Source organism: Vipera berus, assembly GCF_964194415.1.
Source record: "Vipera berus genome assembly, chromosome: 3".
Taxonomy (NCBI): domain Eukaryota; kingdom Metazoa; phylum Chordata; class Lepidosauria; order Squamata; family Viperidae; genus Vipera; species Vipera berus.
In genome coordinates, this window is record NC_138204.1 from 207,935,885 (window position 1) to 207,960,377 (window position 24,493).

The 24,493-nt window shown below is 42.1% G+C and overlaps 1 protein-coding gene across 1 annotated transcript in view; it reads right to left on the minus strand.

Moving 5' to 3' along the window:
- NDRG1 (N-myc downstream regulated 1) overlaps window positions 1-24,493 on the minus strand; it is a 49,290-nt gene that overhangs the window by 2,391 nt on the left and 22,406 nt on the right. Inside the window, exons 2-15 of the mRNA XM_081325843.1 lie at window positions 23,461-23,539; window positions 21,928-21,969; window positions 14,293-14,398; window positions 12,569-12,689; window positions 11,104-11,166; window positions 9,884-9,944; window positions 8,984-9,070; window positions 8,327-8,383; window positions 7,296-7,399; window positions 6,333-6,389; window positions 5,064-5,115; window positions 3,178-3,225; window positions 979-1,014; window positions 209-260 (exon numbers count right to left, since the gene is read on the minus strand). Coding sequence (XP_081181969.1) covers window positions 209-260; window positions 979-1,014; window positions 3,178-3,225; window positions 5,064-5,115; window positions 6,333-6,389; window positions 7,296-7,399; window positions 8,327-8,383; window positions 8,984-9,070; window positions 9,884-9,944; window positions 11,104-11,166; window positions 12,569-12,689; window positions 14,293-14,398; window positions 21,928-21,969; window positions 23,461-23,523 — 949 coding nt within the window. The 5' untranslated portion in view covers window positions 23,524-23,539. The remainder of the gene's footprint in view (window positions 1-208; window positions 261-978; window positions 1,015-3,177; window positions 3,226-5,063; window positions 5,116-6,332; window positions 6,390-7,295; window positions 7,400-8,326; window positions 8,384-8,983; window positions 9,071-9,883; window positions 9,945-11,103; window positions 11,167-12,568; window positions 12,690-14,292; window positions 14,399-21,927; window positions 21,970-23,460; window positions 23,540-24,493) is intronic.

Here is a 24,493-nt window from a genome sequence, read left to right on the forward strand (position 1 = left end):
TAAGGAAATAATTTAGAAAGAAGAATGGAAGAAAAGAGAACGACAAAATCTCCAGAGATAACAATGACCAAAGCAGACCATCAGTCAGATATATCGGGACTTCTCGAACAAAAGCAACTGAATGCATCGTACACAGTTTCAGCCACACAGACACACACACCTGCGACAGCAACTTAGCCCATTTTTTTTCCAAGCAACAACTACTTACTGTATCCCATTCCCTGGACGAAGTATTTGAAAGCTTCAGCAAGCTTGGCAGGCTGTAAAAAGGAAACGCGGCATGAATATGATAATCACCTGTTATTAAATATTTCCAAAAAAGGAGATTGGACAAAGAGTAGTCAAAACAAAAGACCTCAGATCCATTGAATACATTTAGAACTGTGGAAGAATTGCCGGCTTAAATATCTCTGCAACAACCCAACACTAAAACCTATGATGAACTCACCCTGGTATGGTTACATATTTCACACTCTGGTTAGTTAGTTGGTTATTTATTTGCTTCCTGCCTTTATTATTTTTTTACAGATAACTTAAGGTAATAAATATATCCAGCACAACCTTTTCCTCCTATTTTTCCCCACAACAACCACCCTGTGAGGTGAGTTGGGCCTGGCTGAGGAATTCTGGAAGTTGAAGTTCACAAGTCATAAAAGGGCCAAGTTTGAAGGCCCCTGCTTGTGGACTTCAACTCCCAGAATTCCTCAGCCAGGCACGCTGGCTCAGGAATTCTGGGAGTTGAAGTCCACGAGTCATAAAAGGGCCAAGTCTGAAGACCCCTGGACTAGAACTCAGACTCTTTGTTTTCTGGTCAGCTACCTTAACCACTAGATCAAAATGGCTCTCAATTCTACCTATGGAGTTTTGCTTTCCAACACAGATGGTAAGTATAAATAAATGGATCCGGTTTGCGATAGACCAAATGTGAAATTCTCTTCAGTACTTCTTATCTCCTGTTGCCCCCAAATCAATTCTCACCTGGGAAACTTGAGGAAGACCACCACAGTCAGCCATCTGCAAAAGAAAAAGTAGTCAGCAATGTTTTATTTTTTTTTTAAAAAAATCCTACTTTCTCAACAATACCAGTTTACTTGCCCTGACTTTACAACCATCTACACAGGAAGAACAGATTTTATCATTGGATGTGAGAGGCAAAAAGATTTCTGGATACATCACAGAGACGTTAAGAGATGTTTCCGTTCAAAGGTGGGGGATGTATTTTTTTACCCTTCTGGCGATAATGTTCACTCAGAAATTCTGTTCAGAAGAATTTTAAGGAGGGTTTTCTAACCAAAGTAATATTCCATTTTAGCTGGAGATTCCTAATGCCTGCTGGTAAAGGGGGTAGAGAAGATACTTATTTTCCAAATGGAATAATTAGCAATAATAGCTAGGAGGTCTTAACCCACACTTTGTTTATAGCATATAACAGGGATCTTCAAACGTGGCCCTTTTATAACTTGTGGACTTCAACTCCCAGAATTCCTCAGCCAGGCACGCTGGCTGAGGAATTCTGGGAGTTGAAGTCCACAAGTCATAAAAGGGCCACGTTTGAAGACCCCTGGCATACAATATCCTTCACATCAGTCCTTCAGATATGTTGACCTTCAACTCCCAGAATTCCACTCAGTTGCTTGGGAATTCTGGGAATTCACAGGCAAATACATCTGTACCGGTAGGCACCAAATTAGGGAGGCTACTCTGTACCACAATTCTTCTGAATGAATATCACTTATTTCTTTGTTTTAGTTTCCATTTCTTTGTGAGAATGGGCAAGTTACTAGCTGAAAAGGCATAAATTAACTAAATGAATGATAACTGGATTCACTATGCAAAGTTTTGAGTTAAAAGCATTTGAGGGATCTGTACGGTTTGAGGGAAAACTCGGGACAAAACCAATTGTTGACGAGTTGTTATCAAATATCCAGAAAGGAATTATACTGTAACTCAGGTTCTGTCATCCTTCAGATCCATCAGCATGTTTTCGATTCATCGCCCAACTTCTAAACGAAACAAACCGTTTGTTTTGGTGGGAATTAATTTGAAAGAACTTTCCACCCGCCCAATGGACCGTTGTTCTGTCCCCCTTTGCCAGATCAGGAATTATAGGAAACATTGTAATTCTGTTCCAAATGGCAGCCCGTCATCACCAGTACGAAATGGACCCCTCCACCCACCCAAAGACTAAATACGGAATGAGGGATGTGGACAAATGGCTCGAGTTCCAGAAAGGTCTGGGTCAATGCTGCTAATGTCGGATGTTCTTGCTTTGACAACGTATGGAGATGCAGCCCTTTTCTTTCTCACGCTTTACTCTTAGAATTAAGAGTTAGAATTAGATGATACTGGTGGAGGGAGGAGGAGGAGGAGGAATGTGCATGGGAGTTTAGTTAGACATAACAATACTGTAACTAGTGTGAGAACCAAGGTTAATGATATGAGAGATGATAAGGAATTGGCGCATTTCAAACTAATCGGAGAATGTGATTTATGACCATTAATTGGAGGAGGGAATTGTGCTTTGATATGATGTGCTCAGGGGAGGGGAATTCAGATTTTGGCTTCGACTATGTACCTGCCGATGCTATGCTACTTGAATAAAGATCCTTTAAGGTAAACAATGCCTCAAAGTTCTTCGAAGACTTTCATCTGTCGGAACCATGACAGTCTGTCTGGCAGCACTCAGCATGCCCGAAGAAACTTCTCATCCCCAGAAACATCTTAAAGTGCTTACTGTATTAAGCTCGATACAGATCAGTCTTATACGGTGGGCTATGAAATGCTGCACGTCTACCGTGTGAGCCCGCACGCTTCCCTCCTAGCAGGATTAAAACCTATTACGGGATAAATTTCTAAACATAGTGGCAGCGTCAACGTCTGACTCCCCTAATTACATTTAAGAGCCCTAATGCCTGTGCAAAAATGTAGGTCAGTGATACTAATGCCTGGATCAAAACACTCTAGTAGGGGAGTGTCCAACCTTGGCCACTTCAAGACCCGTGGACTTCAACTTCCAGAATTCCCCAGCCAGCCATGCTGGCTGGGGAATTCTAGGAGTTGAAGTCCACGGGTCTTGAAGTGGCCAAGGTTGGGTATGCCTGCTTCTAGTCCTTTGCACAAAAATCTGAACTCTTTCACACAAATCCCAAGAGCTCAGCCTTGGGCCCCAGGGGTTACCTTTAAAAGCGTCGTCTTTGTTGGGTCAAGCTTAGCGTTGCAGTCCACCTGTGGGAAAAGGAACAGAGGGAACGGAAAGAGAAGCTCAGCTTTCACGTCACATTTTTGAGAAAAACCTCTTGTATGCAATTTTTAGAGGGTCCTGGTCTACTTTGCTTTAAGGATAATAAGTCCCATAAGTCCCAACTAGCAAAGGGATTCCATTACAAGTAGTCTCCAGCTTCCAGCCATTCATTTGGTGACCGTCTGAAGTTACAATGGAGTTGGAGCAAATGACTTAAAACCAGTCCTCGTCTTGATGACCGGCTGCCGTGTCCCCCACAGTGACCATTCTGATTTGGGCGCTTGGCAACTATCACACATTTATCGTGCGATGACAGTTTGTGAGCTCAGCCAGCTCTCAACAAGCAAAATCAATGAGGAAGCCAGGAGGAGGTAGCAATTTGCGATTACGTGGTGCTTCACTTAACGACGGCACCACTTAACAGTGAATTGTCTGATCTCTATTATGGTGGTAAGTCAAGAACTACCTGTACAGGATTTTAGGAAGTCGCTAGTGAAATTCTGGATGCTTAAAAGAATATCACTGGATATTCCATTATTATTTTTTTCCTGATGCTCCACTGCTTCTTAACAGGCAGGAACAGGAATTCTGTTTTCCACAAATCTAGCTTAAGGTTGGAAAAGTTCAGAGTTGGCAGCAGCCCCCATTAACTCTCCTTGGCTCTCCCCATTTTACTCCTTGGCCGACGTTCAAAAACAGGAGTTCTGAAATTATGCCATAAACCACATGTAGCCCGAGGACCCCAACTTATCCATCTACCTCAGGTTTCAGAACTGTCAGCTACGAAAGGAATTTAATCCCTATCCTTGTCTCTCACCAGCTGCTGGGATGCTTTCATTTTGATTCCCGCTTGAACAGACGGCTGGATTTAATATCCAACTGACCCACTTCCAACCCTGTGCTATTCTTTAGATTGGGAGAGACACTCTCATTGTTGGTTGTAGGTACTGCTTTTAATTCCTGTAAGAACTAAATTGCCTAGTTGGATATTTTTCACTGAAAACGTGATGCAAGTAGATAAGGCTGTGATTAAGTATTCAGGATTTTGATCATGATCTAGATCAGTTATTTTTAAGTCCTCCATTTGAAATGACATAAATACTTCTTGCCTACTCCTTTCCACGCGTTGGCTACTTCATCACAAGTTGTTGTAAAATGTTCCTTCTCATAGTGCATACCTGGTGGTTAGAACTCTAGTCCATGAACGGGCAAACCTGACCAATCCCTCGCTTAGCCATGAAGCTTAATGAGTAGCTTCAATGAAATCATTACTCTTCAGTCTAACCTGATTTGACTGAAATGGGTCAGGAATACAATTGCTGGGATTATTTTTCAAGGTGCCAGCTTGAGATGGCTAGTCTCAACCTATCTCAGAAAGTTAGAAAGATATGATGGCAATCAACTCACAGAATTGATCTATCTTGGCCCAGGATTCAGAATTCCAGGGGTGAAAGCAGTCATACTGGCTGTACTTACTATTTTATATCTAAGCCTTGGGAACTGGTACAATATTAGACTTGGGCTATCAGTCCTAGATAAACTGCTAATTTCCAAAATTTGTTTTCCCCCCCACCCCCATTTCCAGGTAAATTAATGGACTGTTAGGGACCTTATTTCAAATCCTGGAGGGCAGAAGTCAAAATAAACAAGATGCGAAATACCAAATGACGTTGCATGCTCAAGAGAAAACTGGGGTCTTTCTTTCTTTCTTTCTTTCTTTCTCTTTCTTTCTTTCTTTCTTTCTTTCTTTCTTTCTTTCTTTCTTTCTTTCTTTCCTTTCTTTCCTTCCATTCATATCCTGCCTTTGCTATTTTGTACTTACCACAGCGTCAACTGCAGGAGAGCTGTCTCCAACCACCAACAGCGCAGGGCACCTGAAAGAAAGCAATTGAAATAGTCATTTCATAATGCTCAATGGCTTTGCACTTCTTTAAGGAAGTGATTCCAACTGTATCAGAAAAAAAAAGGTCATTGGTTGAGCAAAGCAGACTCAAAGGTGTTGGCTTGTTGACTAAATAAACCCATTAATTTTCATAAAAACCTAAACACAGGCGAACTGTTACATAGTCTACTGAAAACTGTCAAAAGTTTATTTAGGAGAATGTGAGTAATGCCAGATTTTTTTCTCCACCCCCCCCCCCCCGCAAAAAAAATACATAAAGGCAATTTCAAAAGTGATGATTATGCTGGCTTTAATGTTTGCACTTTTTAGCCCAAACAACTGCCTTGCTCCCTGGTTGCTGCTACGCTAGGCTAAATCTTTTTATTTTCACTATAACAAAACTGAATGTACAGCTGGAAACCTAATTTAGAGTCTCAGGGACCCCACGGTTGAGCTTCCGGCTCCCCATTTCTATTCAAGGATCAGTTTCTTTTGCAAGCACTAATTCTTGGCTTCTACTGTTTATCGTTTTTTGTCTTTCTTTTTTTTGGCGGGGCAGTGCCTTAGAGTCAGCGTTGACTCCTGGTGATTGCCTGGACAAGTCCCTGTGGCCTTCCTGGAAAAGTTTTTCAGGAGTGGTTTGCAAGGGCTTAGAGGCAGGGACTGGGCCAAGAACGCCTTCTGATAAGGTAGACCACGATTTATTTCTTAAATTGGAACGGTCCGAATTTCAGCAGAAACTGGGAAGGTAAGTCTTATAATAATCTTCATCAAAGCTTCAGTGAAGCCACAATGCAGACTGGACTCCAAGGAGGAGTCAGGGCAATCTTTCTGCATTGGGGCAAAAGATAAACCTTGTCGTTTTTTCCCCCCCTGTGGGTACAATGGTACACATTAAACAAATGAAATTTAGTTGCTTCATCTCAAAAGTGTACACATACATAACACACATTTAAAACATACTAGTAGACTCCCCTTAGTACCATGTTCTTATCATTGGCCTTCATCAGATGAGGCTGACTTTTGGGAAGGTCAACTATCAGCTTCTGATCAAGGCTACATTAGCTAGGGCTTTTGGTGAGCCAGCATCCCCCCCCCGCCCCCCGCTTTGCATGTTTTGCAATGTGTTGGTATCACAACGGTTTTTACCATTTGCAGAAAGGCCAGGAAAACCCAACATTTAAAAGGGTAATTGTACCAAACACTTACTGCAGAGTAACAACGTTTGCTCCTGGAACTGGACGTTCAATGTCTAGATCTCTTCGGCTATAAAACAGACAGGAAGCAATTGTAAGAAGTTACTACATTTGCAACTTTTTCAAACCCATTCCCCCAAAACAGTAGGAAGAGGTAATCAGTATGAGAGTTGTGGCTAGTGTGTATTCCCAGCTAAATGAGTAGATGATTAGAGGACTGCTAATCTGGCGTTCTAGCTTTCAATTAAAATTTCGAGCACAGGTAGTCCTTGACTTACAACAGCTCATTTAGTGACTGTTCAAAATTAAGATGGCATTGAAAAAAAATGGACTTATAACCGTTTTTCATACTTATGACTGTTACACCAGCCCTGTGGTCACATGATCAAAATTCAGATGCTTGGCAACTGGTTCATATTTACAACGGTTGCCGTGTCCCCAGGGGTCATGTGATCACTCTTGGCAACCTTCCGACAAGCAAACTCAATGGGGAAGCCAGATTCACTTAACAATCATGTCACGAACTTAACAACTAAAATGATTCACTTCACAACTGTGGAGAGAAGGGTCATAAAATGCGGCAAAACTCACTTAACAACTGTCTCACTTAGCAACAGAATTTTTGGGCTAAGTGGTGGGGTTAAGTCAAGGGCTACCTGAATTCAGTCTTGTTCCAAAAGGTTAAAAAGCGCAACGCCCGGATCTGAAAAGTTCATTCAACAGAAGGAAACAAATATCATCAGATGTATCACTCTTTTAAGTTTTAATAACTCCCTCTCCTGGAATTCTCCCTTCGAGGGGTTTTCATCGACAAGTTTAAATGTCAAGTGGGAATCCCAGGCTTACAACTAAGCCTCTTATAGGAGCTGTGTAGAAGGATCTCCAAAACCATCTGAGATCCTGCTACCGATTGCCCCCTGAACAGCAAGAGCAAATATGTTACTAAGCATTTTGAAAAGCTCACTGGCCTATTTACCTGTTGTAAGAGTTGACAAATAGATGGAGATTGTTTTGGTTCATGTCACCGATGATGTGCTGGCGGTAAGTATGGATCAAATCGTGGCTGCTGTGAATCTCCTCCTAGATTTCACATAGGCAGGTAATATAAGGTTAGGGAGTGAATTTGTAACAACAACCTAATCAAGAAACCCCAGTGTACACTCCCACCAATGCTGATAGGGCAAGTCACCTGTAGATCAACAGAGAGCAAAAACCCACTCCCTTCTACCACTGATGGTGTTACCCAGTCAGGTAATGAAATGCCTGCAAGGAAACAGCCAAGTTCTGAGAGCACCAAGGATCTCCCACCCACAGTTCAACTCTGAGCTTCAAATGTTCTTTTCTATAAGTACTTGCAAATTACACACTTAGCATGGCCCATTTGTGCGTATACAAATGAAAACAAAATCCTGCCATGTAATAATCCCAACTTTTCTTAAAACAGCTTATAGCAGCATAAATCCATTCCTTAATTTCATTCTCAAACACCCACTAGCTCTGAAGGTATCCTTTTTTGTGGCAGAAGTAATTTATTTATTTATTTATTTATTTATTTATTTAAATTTATATACCGCCCTTTCCCGAAGGACTCAGGGCGGTTTACAGGGTATTTAAAAGAAAATCAATACAAAAGTTAAAAACAAATTAAAAAGATTAAATGAGACCCTGAGAAAAATAAAAACCCAGTTAAAATTAAAAATTTAAAAAATTTTAAAAAAAATATGGCACTCTGAAATTCTAAATGAGAAAAAAAGGCAAAACCTGCCCATTTTTTTCAGTTTTCACACACTGACAGAGAGAGAGAGAGAGAGAGAGAGAGAGAGAGAGAGAGAGAGAGAGAGAGAGAGATTGGGCCTAATGAAACAAGGTAAAAAAAATAACAGGAAAATGTAAAATATTTTTTCTGTTGTATGGATAGCACACCTTGGCTACAATCATTAGTATCGTGAGCAGTAAGGTGAATATATTTAATATATTTTAATACGACTGTTCAAGAAGTAGACTTACCTTGCCAAAGAGATGTGAAATGACCATCTCTGGTAAAGCATGAGCCCATCCAGAAATCTAGACATTGTTTTTTTTTTGAAAAAGTACATTAGGATAATTTAAATATTCCATCGATCATGTATCATTACCTCAGTCTTGTAATACACTGACATTCAATTATATACTTCAAGAAGTACATTTTTCTCCCTCATTAAATATATCATCCTGAAAGGATATAAGGTTCCCCCGCACATGCGTGCTAGTCGTTTCCGACTCTAGGGGCCGGTGCTCATCTCCGTTTCAAAGCCAAAAAGCCAGCACTTGTCCGAGGACGTCTCCGTGGTCATGTGGCCAGCATGACTAGACGCCAAAGGTGCACGGAATGCTGTTACCTTCCCACCGTAGTGGTCCCTATTTTTCTACTTGCATTTTTATGTGCTTTCGAACTGCAAAGTTGGCAGAAGCTGGGACGAGTAATAGGTGCTCACTCTGCTACGCGGCACTCAGGATTCAACCCGCCAAACTGCCGACCTTCTGATCGACAAGCTCAGCGTCCTAACCCACTGAGCCACCGCGTCCCTTGAAAGGATACCCAAATGTTTATTTCTGCAGTCCTTGCACTTCTAAAGCATACCTTGATCTGTTTTTAAGGTTAGTTTAAACAAATAAGGTTTTTACCTTGGTTGCGGCCCAGTCCATCCACCCTTCGGCGCATGGGTTGACGTTGATAAGAACGAGTCCTTCCACCATATCAGGATAGTTAAGCTGCAGATTGAAGAGGCACATGAGCAAACAGCCAGATAGAGAGACAGAAGCAACGTAGAACTGCGAGAAGCAACCTAGAACTAAGGAGAAATTTCCTGACAGTTAGAACAATTAATCAGTGGAACAACCTGCCTCCAGAAGCGGTGAATGCTCCAACACTGGAAGTTTTTAAGAAGAGATTGTCTGAAATGGTATAGGGTAGTGGTGGTGAACCTATGGCACGCATGCCAGAGGGGGTACTCAGAGCCCTCTCTGTGGGCACACGTGCCATTGCCCCAGCCCCGCCCCCCCTGCAGCCCCCTCCTCCCAGCAGCCCCTCCGTAGTAGAGTTGCTTCCAAGCGCAGCCCGTGCTGAGCAGCGCAGCGAAGGACATATAGGTTTATTGTATGCTAAAGCTTTTTACAAGAATCTGAAATACTAACAGTAGTAGTAGTAGCAAACTAGTGGTAGATAAAATTCAGTGAAATTCAAAGAGGGCTGGACTTAGATCTCCTGTGGGCACAAAGGGATTTAAGACTAATGGTGCATTTGACCCCTCCCTCAAGCTCAGCCTGGTCATCTCCTACAGAAATATGGTGAAATATTTCCACTCTGTACTTTGGCTGCTCAAATCTCAGCCATTTCTTGGTGAGGAAGACGTTACGTTACATTTTGATTTTTGTTTGACACTAGATGTCTGCTACTCAATTAAGGTTGAGCATATCAGAAAATGTGAAGCTGAAAACAGTGTCCTGTACTCAAGTTTATAGTACTGTAGTTATACAAAATGTGCAACCAGAAGGGAAGCAAACCCACCCCCATTCCCAACTTACCGCAAATCGTGTTAAAATGTAGGCCCCAGCTCCAGTTCCCATTCCGATCACACTTTTCAGTCTAAAAAGAAAAAAAAACCCAGCAAGTTAGAACCCCAGCAAGTTTTTTACACACACACACACACACACACACACACACACAGAGCTCAAAAAAATAAAGGGAACACAAGATAAGACATCCTACTATTAAATACAGTACATTGTGTTGTTTAAGTGTTCCCTTTATTTGTTTGAGCAATATATATATGGATTTGGACAAGGTATCTCCAACTATTTCCATTTCCTCAACAAATGGGCAAGCAAAAAGCAAACAAAAATTGTCACAGCAGAAGCCCTTAAAGATGGCATGAAGATTTATGCGTTGACCTCATGCTCTAGATATGTCAGGGTAAATAGTTCAGTCTTAGCTCCCATGCACAAAGCAAATATTTCCTTTAATCCTATCGACTCGTTTAAAAATTAGCTCTTCAGGTTTTAGACTTCTTCGTACAAGGACAGATTTGGCACAACTCAGTTAGATGCAGAAAGAAGGCTGTTAAGTGGTGCAGCAAACATTGAAGTAAAATTGAGTTTTCTTTATACTGAAATTTAAATGAAACATATTGCTTAATAACCAGCCAACCTTTTCATTCAGAAACCTACCACAGAATCCACAGAGGGAGTACATTTAGACATTTCTCTACTAGTGCAGAGGTCCCCAACTTTTTGGGCACCAGGGACCGGTTCCGTGGAGAGGTTTTTCCAGGGACCGGAGGGTGCGTGGTTTTGTGTGCTGCCTGCATCCCGCGGATGGGGCTTTGCTTGTTCGTGCAGATCGGTACTGGTCCACAGACTGGGAGTTGGGGACCCCTGTACTAGTGGACTCATAACAAAATAAAAATATAGTTTTGGGATGTGGCAGATGGAACTTCAAGAACCTGCTTCTAAAAGCAGAACGTTCCAACACATCCGTTACTACTATAGCCGTCAGATGTGAAGGTTTTCTTTTTCCAATTAACCAGTGCAAACAGAGTGTTGTGGAATCCTTCAACCAAGAGTGCTCCAAAATACAAAGGATTCTAAAACCTCTCCACTTGTAATCACCATCAGAGAGAACAAGACAGATAGGTGACAGTTTTCTTAAGATGTTTTGGGGATGTTGTGAAGGGGACCGGAAAATGGTTTGCCTGAAGCTTGACTGAAAAACTTGGAAGTGTCCAATAGCAGGCAATTCTACTCACCCAAACTGTTTTAGAACTCCCGGCAGCATTTCAGACAGTTGATCCATGGAAGGATACATGTACCTATAAAACAAATGTCAGAAGGACATCCCTTGTTTTCTAAAGCATGAGAATTGTTGTACTCGTTCTACTTCATTCTGGGTTGGGTCACCTCAAACCTAGCTCCTCACTTAAGAAGGTTTCAGGGAAAGTGGAACAGGTTCAAAGGAGGGCAGCAACAACAACAACAAACCAAGCAGTAGAAACACAGACCAGCAAAGACAGTTTGAAGGAACTTGGTTTGTTTAGCCTTGAAGAAAAATAACTAGGAGGAAGCAGGGAATCGTGGCACATTACAAATCCTTTAAAGCAGGGGGTCTTCAAACTTGGCCCTTTTGTGACTTGTGGACTTCAACTCCCAGAATTCCTCAGCCGCGCTCGCTGAGGAATTCTGGGAGTTGAAGTCCACAAGTCACAAAAGGGCCAAGTTTGAAGACCCCTGCTTTTAAAGGATGCCACGTCAAAAAGGGCAGTTTTTCCAACATTCTTAAATTGCAGCATTCAAATATTAGGTTCAAGTTACAGGAAGGCAGAACTTCCTAACCGTAAAACCAGTCTGAGATCAGACATGACTAACCAAAGAGGTGGTGGGTTTCCACTTATTGGATTTATACAACAGATGGTTAGACTACCCAAATAGGAGCTTGGACTTGATGACCTTGAAGGCTCCTTACAATTCTAGCCACATTCCCATCACCATTAACAATACTGTACCAATTCCTAAACAAGCCCATATGGGATCTAGATACCATCTACAGATAGTCCTTGACTTACGACAACTTAGTCCAGCATTTCCATTGCTAAGCAACACAGTTTATTAGAGTTGAGCCCATTTTACAACCTTTTTGCCAGTTATTAAGTGAATCGCTTCAGTTTGGTAAGTGAATCATGTGTGTGTGTGTGTTTGTGTGTCAAAATTCTTAACCACCCATCTCCCTTATAGAATCAAACAGGTGTTAAACGAATCTGGCTTCCCCCATTGACTTTGCTTGTCAGAACCCAGCTGGGAAGCTTACAAATGGTGACCACATGACCGCAGGAATACTGAACTGTCATAAATACACGCCAGTTACCAGCGCCCTAATTTTGATCACGTAACCATGGGGATGTTGCAACGGTCGTAAGTGTGAAACTTGGTTAGAAAGCTTATTCCCCCCCCTGCTGTTGCAATTTCAAACAGTCACTAATTGAATGATTGTAAAATCAAGGATTATCTGTACTACAAGCTTAGCTGCACCATTTGCAAAGCAGTATCTATTTTCCTGGAGAAGAATTAAGAATCAGGAAATTAAAAATATGCTTCAGAAAATAACAAGAAAAACCTGGCCAGCAAAATCCCCCCTCCCCATTTCCCATATGAATCATTTTGGAACTGAGACTGTAAAAATCTGAATTAAAATCCACAGAGTTAGCAGGAGCCACTAACCCAGGCGGGAAAGAGGGCGCTCCGTCTTGCTGTCCGGGGGCATCCACGTGGCAGACCGCAAAATGCTGAGTGATTTCCTGCATGTCCTCATAATTGAAGAGGGGATTGAAGCACGTTTTGTCTTTGGAAGGAAGCAGAGGAGAGGGTATAGTCAAGGCCAGGGTCTTCCCAGTTGCAATGTATGGCAGTGAAAGTTGGACCATGAGAAAGGCTGAGCGCCAAAGAATTGAGGCCTTTGAACTCTGGTGCTGGAGAAGACTCCTGCGAGTCCCTTGGACCGCAAGGCGATCAAACCGGTCAGTCCTAGAGGAGATCAACCCTGACTGCTCTTTAGAAGGCCAGATCCTGAAGCTGAAACTCAAATACTTTGGCCACCTAATGAGAAGGAAGGAAGGACTCACTGGAGAAGAGCCTAATGCTGGGAAAGATTGAGGGCAAGAGAAGAAGGGGATGACAGAGAATGAGGTGGCTGGATGGAGTCACTGAAGCAGTAGGCGTGAGCTTAAATGGACTCCAGAAGGTGGTAGAGGACAGGAAGGCCTGGAGGAACATTGTCCATAGGGTCGCGATGGGTCGGACACAACTTCGCAGCTAACAACAAGAGGAGAAGGCGCAACTCTAACAAACAGGCAAAACTTGGAAAAAGGTGTTCTGAAGAGTGAGTAACCGCCGAGTACTACAGAGCCCTTACAACTTTATTGCACAGTGAAATGGACAGACGCTCTAGGTCAGCTTGTGACAATCTATGTCACTATGAAAATAATGATGCTTCCTTTCTAGAAAAAGCCAATGGGCGTTTAGGAAAAGCAATTTTTCAGGAAAGTAGGCTGCACACTTGGCTGCTTTATTTCACCTTATGCAAACAAATTTGGAAAAAGAGCTTCTCTTCACAGTGTGAATATGTGGAGTACTCCAAGTCAAGCTTTTCATCGATTGGATCTGCAGTTTGCACAACACTCATTTCTGGTTGAAGAGTCCATTGTTGGAGGAAAGAAAAATCCCCAAACCATTTTCCTATGACCTTTCTGACAGCGATCATTTCGCTCTGCAAAAATGCAGATTCATATTTAAAAGCAAATTTTAGTCCTCGGCTATTGTGCAGCCACAGCTAAAGTGGACTTTGCTATAGCGAAGAGTTGATGAGGGATTCCTAAAATTTAAATCCCACACTTTTAGCATGAACAATTCACAATCGCTCTGGGTCAACCAAGGAATTTCCACCCGTCATGAGTTATTCAGCAGCTCACAAAAATTAATGAAAAATATTTGTTGAATGGGTTTGCCTATTGTGTTGTGCTAAGCCACAATGTGATGAGTACTGTGTGAAATTTGCCACTGTGATTTTCAAACTCTGGATTTCTTTTTTCTTTTTTGGCCATACCACTGTAGCTTCTTCAAAAGCCAGTTGAAACAAGACATAGTTACTTTAGCATCATATGTGAACTCAGCCAATGTTACATTAACACTTCATAAAAGACCAGCCGTTCTAAGTTTTTTACCCTTCGGGTATGTCAGGACCACATCTCCCATAATTCCCAGGCAGCTGGGAAGCTGGGTGAGAATCCTGGGAATTGCAGTCCCATCACACAGGAAGGATACCTTATTCGGAAAAGCTACATTAGATCACAAGGCACAACACAGAGTAACTAAGCCAGAAAGAAGGAAGTTGTCCATTGCACGCTAGTTATGAGAATGGGAAAGACAACCCAAGATGACACACTTACGATTCAACCCAATATCATGGTATGTTAGAATAGCCGGTCTGTTTCCCCGGGGTGTTCCACACATGGTGACATGGACTGACCCATGGACTGTTTCAATGTCTTGTTCCTGTGGAGGAAAGCAGCAAATTAGCCATTTGCACCTCAGCAAAAAAAGGCTTCTGAATAACACCAAGTATTTAACATTCAATCAAAAGTACTTCTGTTCACAACATCTGCAAGTCTATCATTCAAGTCCTTAGTGACCAATTAACAGTTTGTACTTACAGGGGATAAAAAAAAAAGTCCTGCGTAACAAGCTATTTGGAGTTCCCGTTGGAATAAAGAGGAGTAAAAATTATAGAGAGGGGATCAAACTGGGAGTTGAGTTGACTACCATTTCTTTGAGGCGTCTTTGGTGCTCTCTGAGCTTGGCTGTTTCCTTGCAGACGTTTCGTTACCCAACTAGGTAATATCATCAGTGCTAGAAGGGAGTAGGGACTTTCTAGCACTGATGTTCCTTAGTTAGGGTAATGAAACATCTGCAAGAAAACAATCGAGCTTAGAAAACACCGACGACCCCTCATTTCAACCCTGAGCTACAAACCGTCTCCTTTATTATTACCACTCTTTGCAAGCTTACTGTATGACTATGTATGGTTGCCAACTTCTCTCAAGAGAAAGTTGCCTGATTCTCTCTTTCCAACCATCTAGAAAACATCGGGGAGATACAACCCAATCTTTGCCAAATTTATTTATTTATTTTATTACATTTATATACCGCCCTTTCCCGAAGGACTCAGGGCGGTTTACAGGGTGATTAAAAAAACCAGAATACAAAAGTTAAAAACAATTTTTAAAAGAAATTATATATGTCCCTGTCTAAATAAAAACCCCAGTTAAAATAAGGTTAATCCTCAGCCTGGGCCAGAGAGCTCGAAGAGCCAGGTCTTCAGGCCCCGGCGGAATGAACGGAGGTCGGGGGCAGTCCTCAGCTCCGCGGAGAGCTGGTTCCAGAGGGCAGGCGCCCCCACTGAGAAGGCCCTATCCCTGGGCGTTACCCGCCGGCAATCTCTTACCGGTGGGACCCTGAGCAGACCCTCCCTGTGGGAGCGCACTGGACGAAGGGAACTTGATGCCGGCAGCAGGTGTTCCCTCAGATATCCCGGACCCAAGCCATTGTTTGGGATTATGTATTCCATGGTATTCATTTTTGGTGACACCGACAGGCTGAAATCGTTAAGACATCTGAATGAAGGCATATGAGCCAGTAACGTTGCTGAAACAAAGTGGGCTTGGTAAATTTGATCAGCGCATGGATGTTATCAATTTCTCACCCTGAAGAAATGCAGATGGTTAAAAAAAAATGGAAATATTTGCCCCCCCCCACCTTTTTGTGGCTCCCTTTCAGAATTCATATGATTAGCCACATGAACGATGGCTGTTAAACTTAGGTTTATTAAATTTAGGTTGATTAAATTTATATGCCGCCCTTCTCCCTGAGAAGCAACTCTTGCTAGAGTTGCTTCAGCACTGCAGAATTAAAGAATATACAGGAACATTAAAAAGATGCATTCTGTTCCCTTTCCTTTCCCCCCACCCCGTTTTTTTTTGTAAGTCTGGAAAGAAAATCGGGTTTTTAAAAGTATCTGAATTAAGGAGTATAAAATTTAAAAATATGTATTTTTGGGCATGCTGAGTTCTTTTATTCAGAGAGTATAGATACGTTTTTTATGAAGCTTTTTAAAATTATTATTCACTGACACTTTCTAATAATCTTCAAATCACATCAGCTTTCACTGCTTCTGGTTGTGGTAAAAAATCCAGCATCAAGCTATTTTACACATTAGGAAAACTGGAATTTAAGATCTGGCAAAAGTCTTCTGACCTGTGAGACATGTTCAAGTATGGCAAGATGGAAAGTGCTATTATATCGTTTGACTGGATTGTATAATCTGATGAGCCAACATTAGGCAGTGGGACGACCCATCTTAAAAAGAAAAACCTTATAACATACTAGAAATTTTCTGTTCTGGGAATAATACTGTAACTGCCCAGAGTTGGGCAACATATACGGTATTTTCCGGCATATAAGACGACTGGGCGTATAAGATGACCCCCTACATTTCCTGTTAAATTATAGGGTTTGGGCTATACTTGCTGTATAAGACTACCCCTCTTCCAACGCACACCAAATAAAAATTAAAAAACATCAGATTTGATTTTAATATGGTAATTTTAATTCAAATGCTTATGACATGCAGGTACTTAGTAGGAAAACTGTCACTTATAAACATAAGGCTGTTTGTCATCAAACACGTAAATATAAAACAGTGCAAGTGGATTAAACTTTTCCTAATTCACTCTAAAGCTTTCCCTGCGCAGACCAAATGGGAGATCCGCTCCAGGTTTTCCAGCCAGCCCTCCCAGTTCCTGAGTCAAATGTGTCCTTAGAGCTAAGCAGCTGCTCTGGCTGCTGCATTCCCCACCTGCCTTTCAAGTTGGGATAGACTGAAGCTGCTCTTCAACTTTAGAAGGAAAGACGCCAAGACCCCAGCCTGTAAAAAATCACAGACTGCAGCTTCTTCTCCAATTGGTCCCGCTTTCCCTGCGCAGACCAAATGGGAGATCCGCTCCAGGTTTTCCAGCCAGCCCTGTCCCTAAAGTTTCAGCACCCGCGTATAAGACGACCCCTGACTTTTGAGAAGATTTTCATGGGTTAAAAAGTCGTCTTATATGCCAGAAAATACGGTAAATTTAATAATAATTAAAAAAACCCATCAAATACAAATTTCCCTCCTATATCACATAGCCCAAGAAGACAAGCCTTTTTGTCAAAGCCTTTAACTGTGCAAAATGGTATATTGTAAGATGACAATTTTTTAAGCAAGGTACCTCAAGTTGGCTAACTTATAGAATGCATCTAAAATCTAGACCCATGACTCCCAGGGAATTGAAATTTGGCAAATTTTATAAAACATTTTGATATAAAGGTTATCACAAAACACTTATGGTATTCAAAATGTCATAAAACCTTTCTGTTGGGCAATTTCTGATGTTTCACTGTGCTGTACAGTTCATCACGGGCTACTTTCAAGGCAGATAATCTCTCTGAATTTTTTTAAAAAACTTTTCCAGAAGATTAGAAGCTATGCCATCATTGAAAATGTTGAAGAATCTGGTAAGGCTATATCTCTAAGGCAATGAGCTAACAGGTCACGGTTCTTGAGTGTGTGTGCGTGTGTGTTTTAAAGTTTTAAAGTGAACATAAAAACATATATGAACTAATTCAGAAGCAACAAAGAAAGAGAAAGGAAGGGGGGGAAAACAAAAGTGCAGAAAGAAAGGATAAAAGGAAATAAAATGAAGGTTGCAATTTCCTTTGCAGTGAATACAAGTACGGTATGATTGCAAAGCTATCACTCACTCCGTGATTACAAAGCTCATTTTTTCTTAATATCCATTTCCCCCCCCCCCTAATCATCAGAACCACACACCATACATGCATTTTTCTCTGTTTCATGCAAAAAAGTCTGCAAGGAGTTTCCAGTCAGTCATAAATACAGGTATTTTCTTATTTCTAATCCAAGAAAAATAATGCTTCCAAAATTTACCCCCAACTTTGAAATCCCAGCAAGAGTGACAAACAATAATTTTTTGCTTGTTTTGTTTCTGGCTTTCTGTATCCCCTTTCCTTCCCCAAATACTTACAGCATTATGCAACAAATAGGCAGTATCTTCCACATCGAGCACCACTTTTAGAAAGTACAGTTTGAAGTTAATCACAACAAATCCAACGAGAAAAATAAATATCGACTTTTCCTTGGGATCTGGGGAGCAACTGATTTTATAGCTAAGCCACTGCCCTGCTTAAGCCTTGAATTCCCAGCAAGGAAACTATTGCGCGACATCATCTTTAAATCAGATTTAAAGTAGGCTTAACAGCAGGAATCTGGGTTCTGCCATCCAGCAAACATTGTGTGCACGTGCGTGTTGCAAAGGACGATAATTATTGTCCAGACAAGCCCTGTCTTACAAGTACAGCAGTGCGCTTTGCATATCTTAATTTTTGCAGTGTTTTTAATTTTATTAGGATTTTTAAAATATTTTCATAATGGTTGTTTTATACTTGGTTGTTTTACTGATTATGCTACGCTGCCCGAATCGCTTCTTGTGAGATGGGAGGCCATATAAATGTGTTACATAAATAAGTATGTAAATCAAATTGACGCTAAAGACACGTAACTAAGCTTGAGCAGAATAACAAAGTACCTCCTGTACAAATGCAATGGTAAAACTTTAAAACAACTTCACGCTCCCCTTTGCTTCCTCAGGAAAAGGACACCAATGGAAGAATACCTGCTTTCTTGCTTGAGCAGGGGGTCGGACTAGAAGACCTCCACAGTCCCTTCCAGCTCTAGTCTAAACTGAAATTGAAATTGAAATATCTATCAAAAGATCTCAGGCACTTCTCAGGATTTCTTCCCTGAAAAACTCTATCCTGCAGGAGGATTCAAAGACGCAGAAGGCATGCTGCAAACGGTTTAGCTGTCTTGAAGAAACTCAGGAGAGGAAACGCTTACCTTAACTCCCATAAAAGGGATGGTGACTAAGAAGGTCTTTCTCTGTGGTCCCTGATAAAGGACACTTAACCTTTCCTTCCAGATTTTAATAGCAACAGCCCATTGAAAAATCTGCCTTCCCCAAACAGGTTATTATCTACCAGACCAATAAACTTTTAAGCTGCATAGAAGGTTGGGCTTCAGGAGATTATCCATGCCATTGTAACCACTACTAGACAAGGATTAGAATCAAATTTAATATATGGTCTACGTGTCCTTCAGTCCTTGTTCTAAGCCCTTCGGCACACTACTCCACCGGTCAGCTGTCTCCAGGCTGGCCAAATGGTCAATCCCTGGGTGAAATCAGCTGGGCTTGCAGTAGGCTTCCCCCAAGAAAACAGATGGCGTCTCATCCTCATCAGTTGATCGTTAAGAGGCTCTTTGCTGACCACCCTGTGCTACAACCCTCGCCTTGGTAATAAAAATATCCCAGGTACGCTAATCCGATAGGAGGCTGAAGATAAACCTGCCATCTGGCACCTTGCAGAAAGCTGGGAGTGGTCTGCAGACTAGGCAACACTGCTGCACGTTGCTATGGGAGAAACCAGTCCAAGAAAAGAGGTCACCCACTTTCTGGAATGCAGTAGTCAACAGCTGTGCTGACAACCTCCGCCTTGAGAGGTGTTTCTATGTCAGCTCTGCAAAAGCAGTGCTCCTGTCCAGGCAGCTGCTGTCCAGTTGCATTTTGTGGTTCTTATTAAAATTCAGATCGGCATGGTTGCCTAGTGGTGAAGACTCTCACCACCTCCCACTCTGAAGGTTGAGAGTTCAGTCCTAGGAAGTGACAGATGTTTCTCTTTTACGGAGTAAAGGAAAAAAATATCTGCTGTGAACTCTGCGTAGGCATCAGGAAGGGCATCCAGCCAGTAAACGCTGAGCTCCAGCCAGTCACCCTGACTCTACCCCAAATTAAATGACTAAAAAAGGTAAAGGTAAAGGTTCCCCCGCACATATGTGCTAGTCGTTTCCAACTCTAGGGGCTGGTGCTCATCTCCACTTCAAAGCCGAAGAGCCAGCACTTGTCCGAGGACGTCTCTGTGGTCATGTGGCAGGCATGACTAGACGCCAAAGGCACACGGAACGCTGGTACCTTCCCACCTTAGTGGTCCCTATTATTCTACTTGCATTTTTACGTGCTTTCGAACTGCTAGGTTGGCAGAAGCTGGGACGAGTAACAGGCGCTCACTCCGTTACGCGGCACTCGGGATTCGACCCGCCAAACTGCCGACCATCTGATCGACAAGCTTAGCGTCCTAACCCACTGAGCCACCACGTCCCTGTAAATTAAAGGACTACAGGGTTGTAAAAAAACAAAACACAAACCCAAATTAAAATTTAGATTGGGAGCCAAAGCAGGTATGTAGCAGGTAGCTCTTTTTCAGAGAGAGAGGTGAGCCATATCCGTGGGACCTGCTGAGACTTCAAGCAGAAGGCCAGGGGACACGTTCTAAGTGGTGGGCAGGGTCAAGGCATGAGATTTTGAGTTTAGTTTTGATTTAGACTGGATCAAAATAAAAGCGAATTAGATGCTGTGGAAGGCAAAGGTGTCCTCAGGTTGACACCCTGCAATGACATTTCAGACAAATGGTTGTCCAGTCTCTTCTTAAAAACTTCTAGTGTTGGAGCATTCACAGCTTCTGGAGGCAGGTTGTTCCACTGCTTAATTGTTCTGTCAGGAAATTTCTCTTTAGTTCTAGCTTGCTTCTCTCTTTGGTTAGTTTCCATCCATCCATCCCTTCTTGTCCTGCCTTCAGGTGCTTTGGAGAATAGCTTGACTCCCTCTTCTTTGTGGCAGCCCCTGGGATATAATATTGCTGACTGACCTTGATACACAGGAGATCTTTTCTGAATGGAGCGACACTCTGTGTAATACTGGTTTTCATTTATTAGAGCTGCAAAGCTAGAGGGGGCAAGATTTGTTAACCTAATTGCTACAATTCTGGAGAAAGAGATGGATTGGGTCACAGCACCACAATGTGTTGATGAGTGCCTTCCCTAAGGCAGGGGTAGGCAACCTTGGCTCTTTTATGACTTGTGGACTTCAACTCCCAGAATTCCTGAGCCAGCCACGCTGAGCGAAAAGGGAGAGGTTTCCAAGCTGAGCCATGCTGGCTCAGGAATTCTGGGAGTTGAAGTCCACGAGTCATAAAAGAGCCAAAGTTGCCTACCCCTGCTAAGAGGACCACATGCATATCATCTGAACCTGGGAAAACCTAGGAGCCCTGGTGCCACAGTGCTTAGAATGCAGGCTAACTCTGCCCACAGCCTGGAGTTCGATCCTGACAAGGCTCAAGGTTGACTCAGCCTTCCATCCTTCCGAGGTCGGTTAAATGAGGACCCAGATTGTTGGGGGCAATATTCAAGTAATGCCGACATTGTTATCCGCCCACAGAGGGCTGTAAGGCACTATATAAGTCTAAGTGCTATTGCTGTTGCTATCTGGATGGGTCATCCCAACAAGTTGAAGAGTTAATGGTCATAGGGAATCAGGGTTTGTTAGCCCTGATGGCAGTGGGATTACCTCTGAACTATTTTTTCTGGGCAGCTGCCTCCCTTCCCAGTACCTGGTTAGTAGAAGCAGTGCTTCACGGAGAATAGCTTTAGCATCCTTGGCCACTAGACCACGCCCTCTGCCTGGCTCAAAAGGAGATTTTGCAAGCACCCTGGCAAACAGTGTCTCCATCCTTGTGGTACTGGTGAAGTGGAGGGCATTAGAGTTGTTTAGCCAGTCTTACATAGTGATTTAGAAATCTTTCAGGAAACAACTATTCCTGAGGATCTGAAGGCTTCGGAAAAACAACACAAAAGCCAGGGTAAACGCAAGCAAACAGTACACACATCAAACTCAGCCATTTGTTCATCTGCCAACTTTAATCAGAAATGTGCTTTCCAAGAGCCCTTTTCTATAAGTGCTTCTGTGAAACACTCATGTTACAGCTTATATTATAGCTGTCGGCTGTCTCCATGGGCCACCGATATTTCATTAGATGCCTACGGCGATATTTAACAGTTGTAACGTTTGTTCTACCACACTTACCTGAACGTCATCATCAATATCAGGCAGGAGACGAGTGATGGCCTAGAAAAGAAAGGTTACAAGAGGGTTACAAGACAGAAAACCCCAAAGGTTTCATTTCTGAAACAAAGGCTGTGGAGATCTCTTATTAGCTTTGTCCCATTTATATAAAAGTTTAGTGAGATAGGATCTCTCCTCATATGGAGAGAGGATCCCTCCAAACCGATGGGGCAAAAGTTAACAATGATCATTGAGAAGCCCATTAACCCTAAAATACAACAAAGCCTGGATCCAATCCAGAAATAAGATCAGACTGTACTGGCAAATAAGGCCAGACTCTACAGAAGCTATTAAAAAAAAACCCCCACCCATCGTTCCTTCCATAAGCAAAAATCTGATTCATATCATTTGCAGTTCTTCAGAGACATTCACCCTGCTGATTGGGACTTGCAGGAGGATGAAATGAGGGTGTCCCAGCTTATTGGTGGCCCATGTGATGCCTCCCCCCCCCAGTAAAATTGATTTTACTCAGTCACTAAACTTCCGTTTACACAAATGACCACTCCCTGTGTATTTAAACACCGTAAAAGGCATCTCCCTGGAGAAGTCGATCTTGCCAAATGACGGGAAGCAATTCTTAAATCTTATTTGTCCATAATGCAGGGGGTAGAGCAGTGACGCAAAGTTCGTATGGTCCATAGCTGTGGTATTACTACTACTACTACTACTACTGCAACATTATTACTATTACTACTACTACTACTACTACTATTATTATTATTATTATTATTATTATTATTATTATTTATTTATTTATTTATTTATTTATTTATTTATTTATTTATTTATTTTCACCCCCTCCAAAACAGAGGTTTAGCTAAGGTCATTTTAGTATTGCATGTCCCTTTACGTCACTTCAAAATGGAAGTTGCTCCATGGGTTTTCAGCTATTTTATTACAGGAAGCTCTGCAGAGAGTTCAATTTGCTCACCGTTAATCTATACTTTTCATTTCATAGCAACATTCTGGGGAGCCAGTATCTTGTAACAGGTAAAAGAGCCAAACGTCCCCAGGTATTTTTTGAATCAGCCACTTTCTCTCTGTCCATCCTATCTCACAACTGCCAAATAGCTTTCTTCTGAGCTCCAGAAGAGAGGATGAAAATTTAAGGAAGACTAGAATAATGAATTACGTTTGTGAAATACAAGCGTTCTACAAGAAGCAGGTATGCTAAGGCAACAATTGGACAGAACAAATGATATGGGCCACTTTAAAAAAAAAACTTTACATGGCAGTAGAGAGAGATGAAAATCACTGACAAGTAAAGTAAGTACTGGGGAGGATTATACCATAAATGATGTCCCTACTGCACTTCAGAACAGGATCTGCGATTTGAGAATCTGGAAGATTTGGCAAGTCTTTCTGGTGCCAATTATGCAAATTTATCTCTTAAGCAGACAACAAACCCCGCTCCCTTCTAGCACTTATGATGTTACCTAGTTGGGTAATAAAATGTCTGCAAGAAAGCAACCAGACTCAGAGAACACAACTTACCTCTTCTTTGTCTACTAAAGGTTTCTGCTCTGCAACACGAGATTCCGGACCATCTGACGACATTGTCAGCAGTTGGTACCTAAGAAAATGCAGAAATGTTCCTTAGGACCAGAATGTTGTACATACATATCTACCAAAAGAAAGAACATTTGAAGCTCCAGGTTGAACTGTGGGATCCTTGATGCTCTCTGAGCTTGTTTTCTTGCAGACATTTCATCGCCCAACTAGGTAACTTCACCAGTGCCGATGTTACCTTGTTTGGTAACGAAACATCTGCTAGAAAACCACCAAGCTCAGAGAATACCACATATCTGCGTTTTTGTGAAATTTGAGATTTTTTTTTTCAACGCCAAAAGCCTAAAGCTGAATAGACCTCTGCAGAGGTGCCCGACAGGTCCCACAGAACATGGACCGATGATGCTATGAGATGTTTCAGGCAGCAGAAGACCTGCCTTCCAGAATTCTCTTGACCAAAAACGCAAAGCTGTCAGACCTGACCATTGCTTCTGTCTCGCTTTTGCAAAATCAGCACAGCTTTTGATGTGGAACAATGACCCACAACTGGGTGGCTTGTCAACACTGAAAATCCATTCACTTAGTTAGATGGAGTAAAGCAGGCGAGGCAAAATGACTAGAGGAAGGAGGTTCAGTTGTGATTCCTGCTGTGATGTGCATTTGGGACAATGTGCATTTTTTTTCCTGTTTCAACAATCAGCTGAAAAAAAAGAGTTACAGGGCAGAGCCAATGCACTGACAGGGTCACTGACAAGATAAAGCACGGTGACTATCAGCAAAAAAGCATTTAAAATAACAACAGTGACTATTACAACATAGATAATGAGAATACATATAGATCATCTGTAATTGTATTCGAAAAGGCACGTAAGTTTGAATTTCCCTCACCCTCTCAAACAAGGGATTTCTGTGCATGCAGAAAAGACCTTCCAAACGGTTGAGTTTGGTTAACTTCTGAATCAAATCAAATTATAAGAGTTACGTAATCACAGAACGTATCTGTGTGGTTAGGATCAGG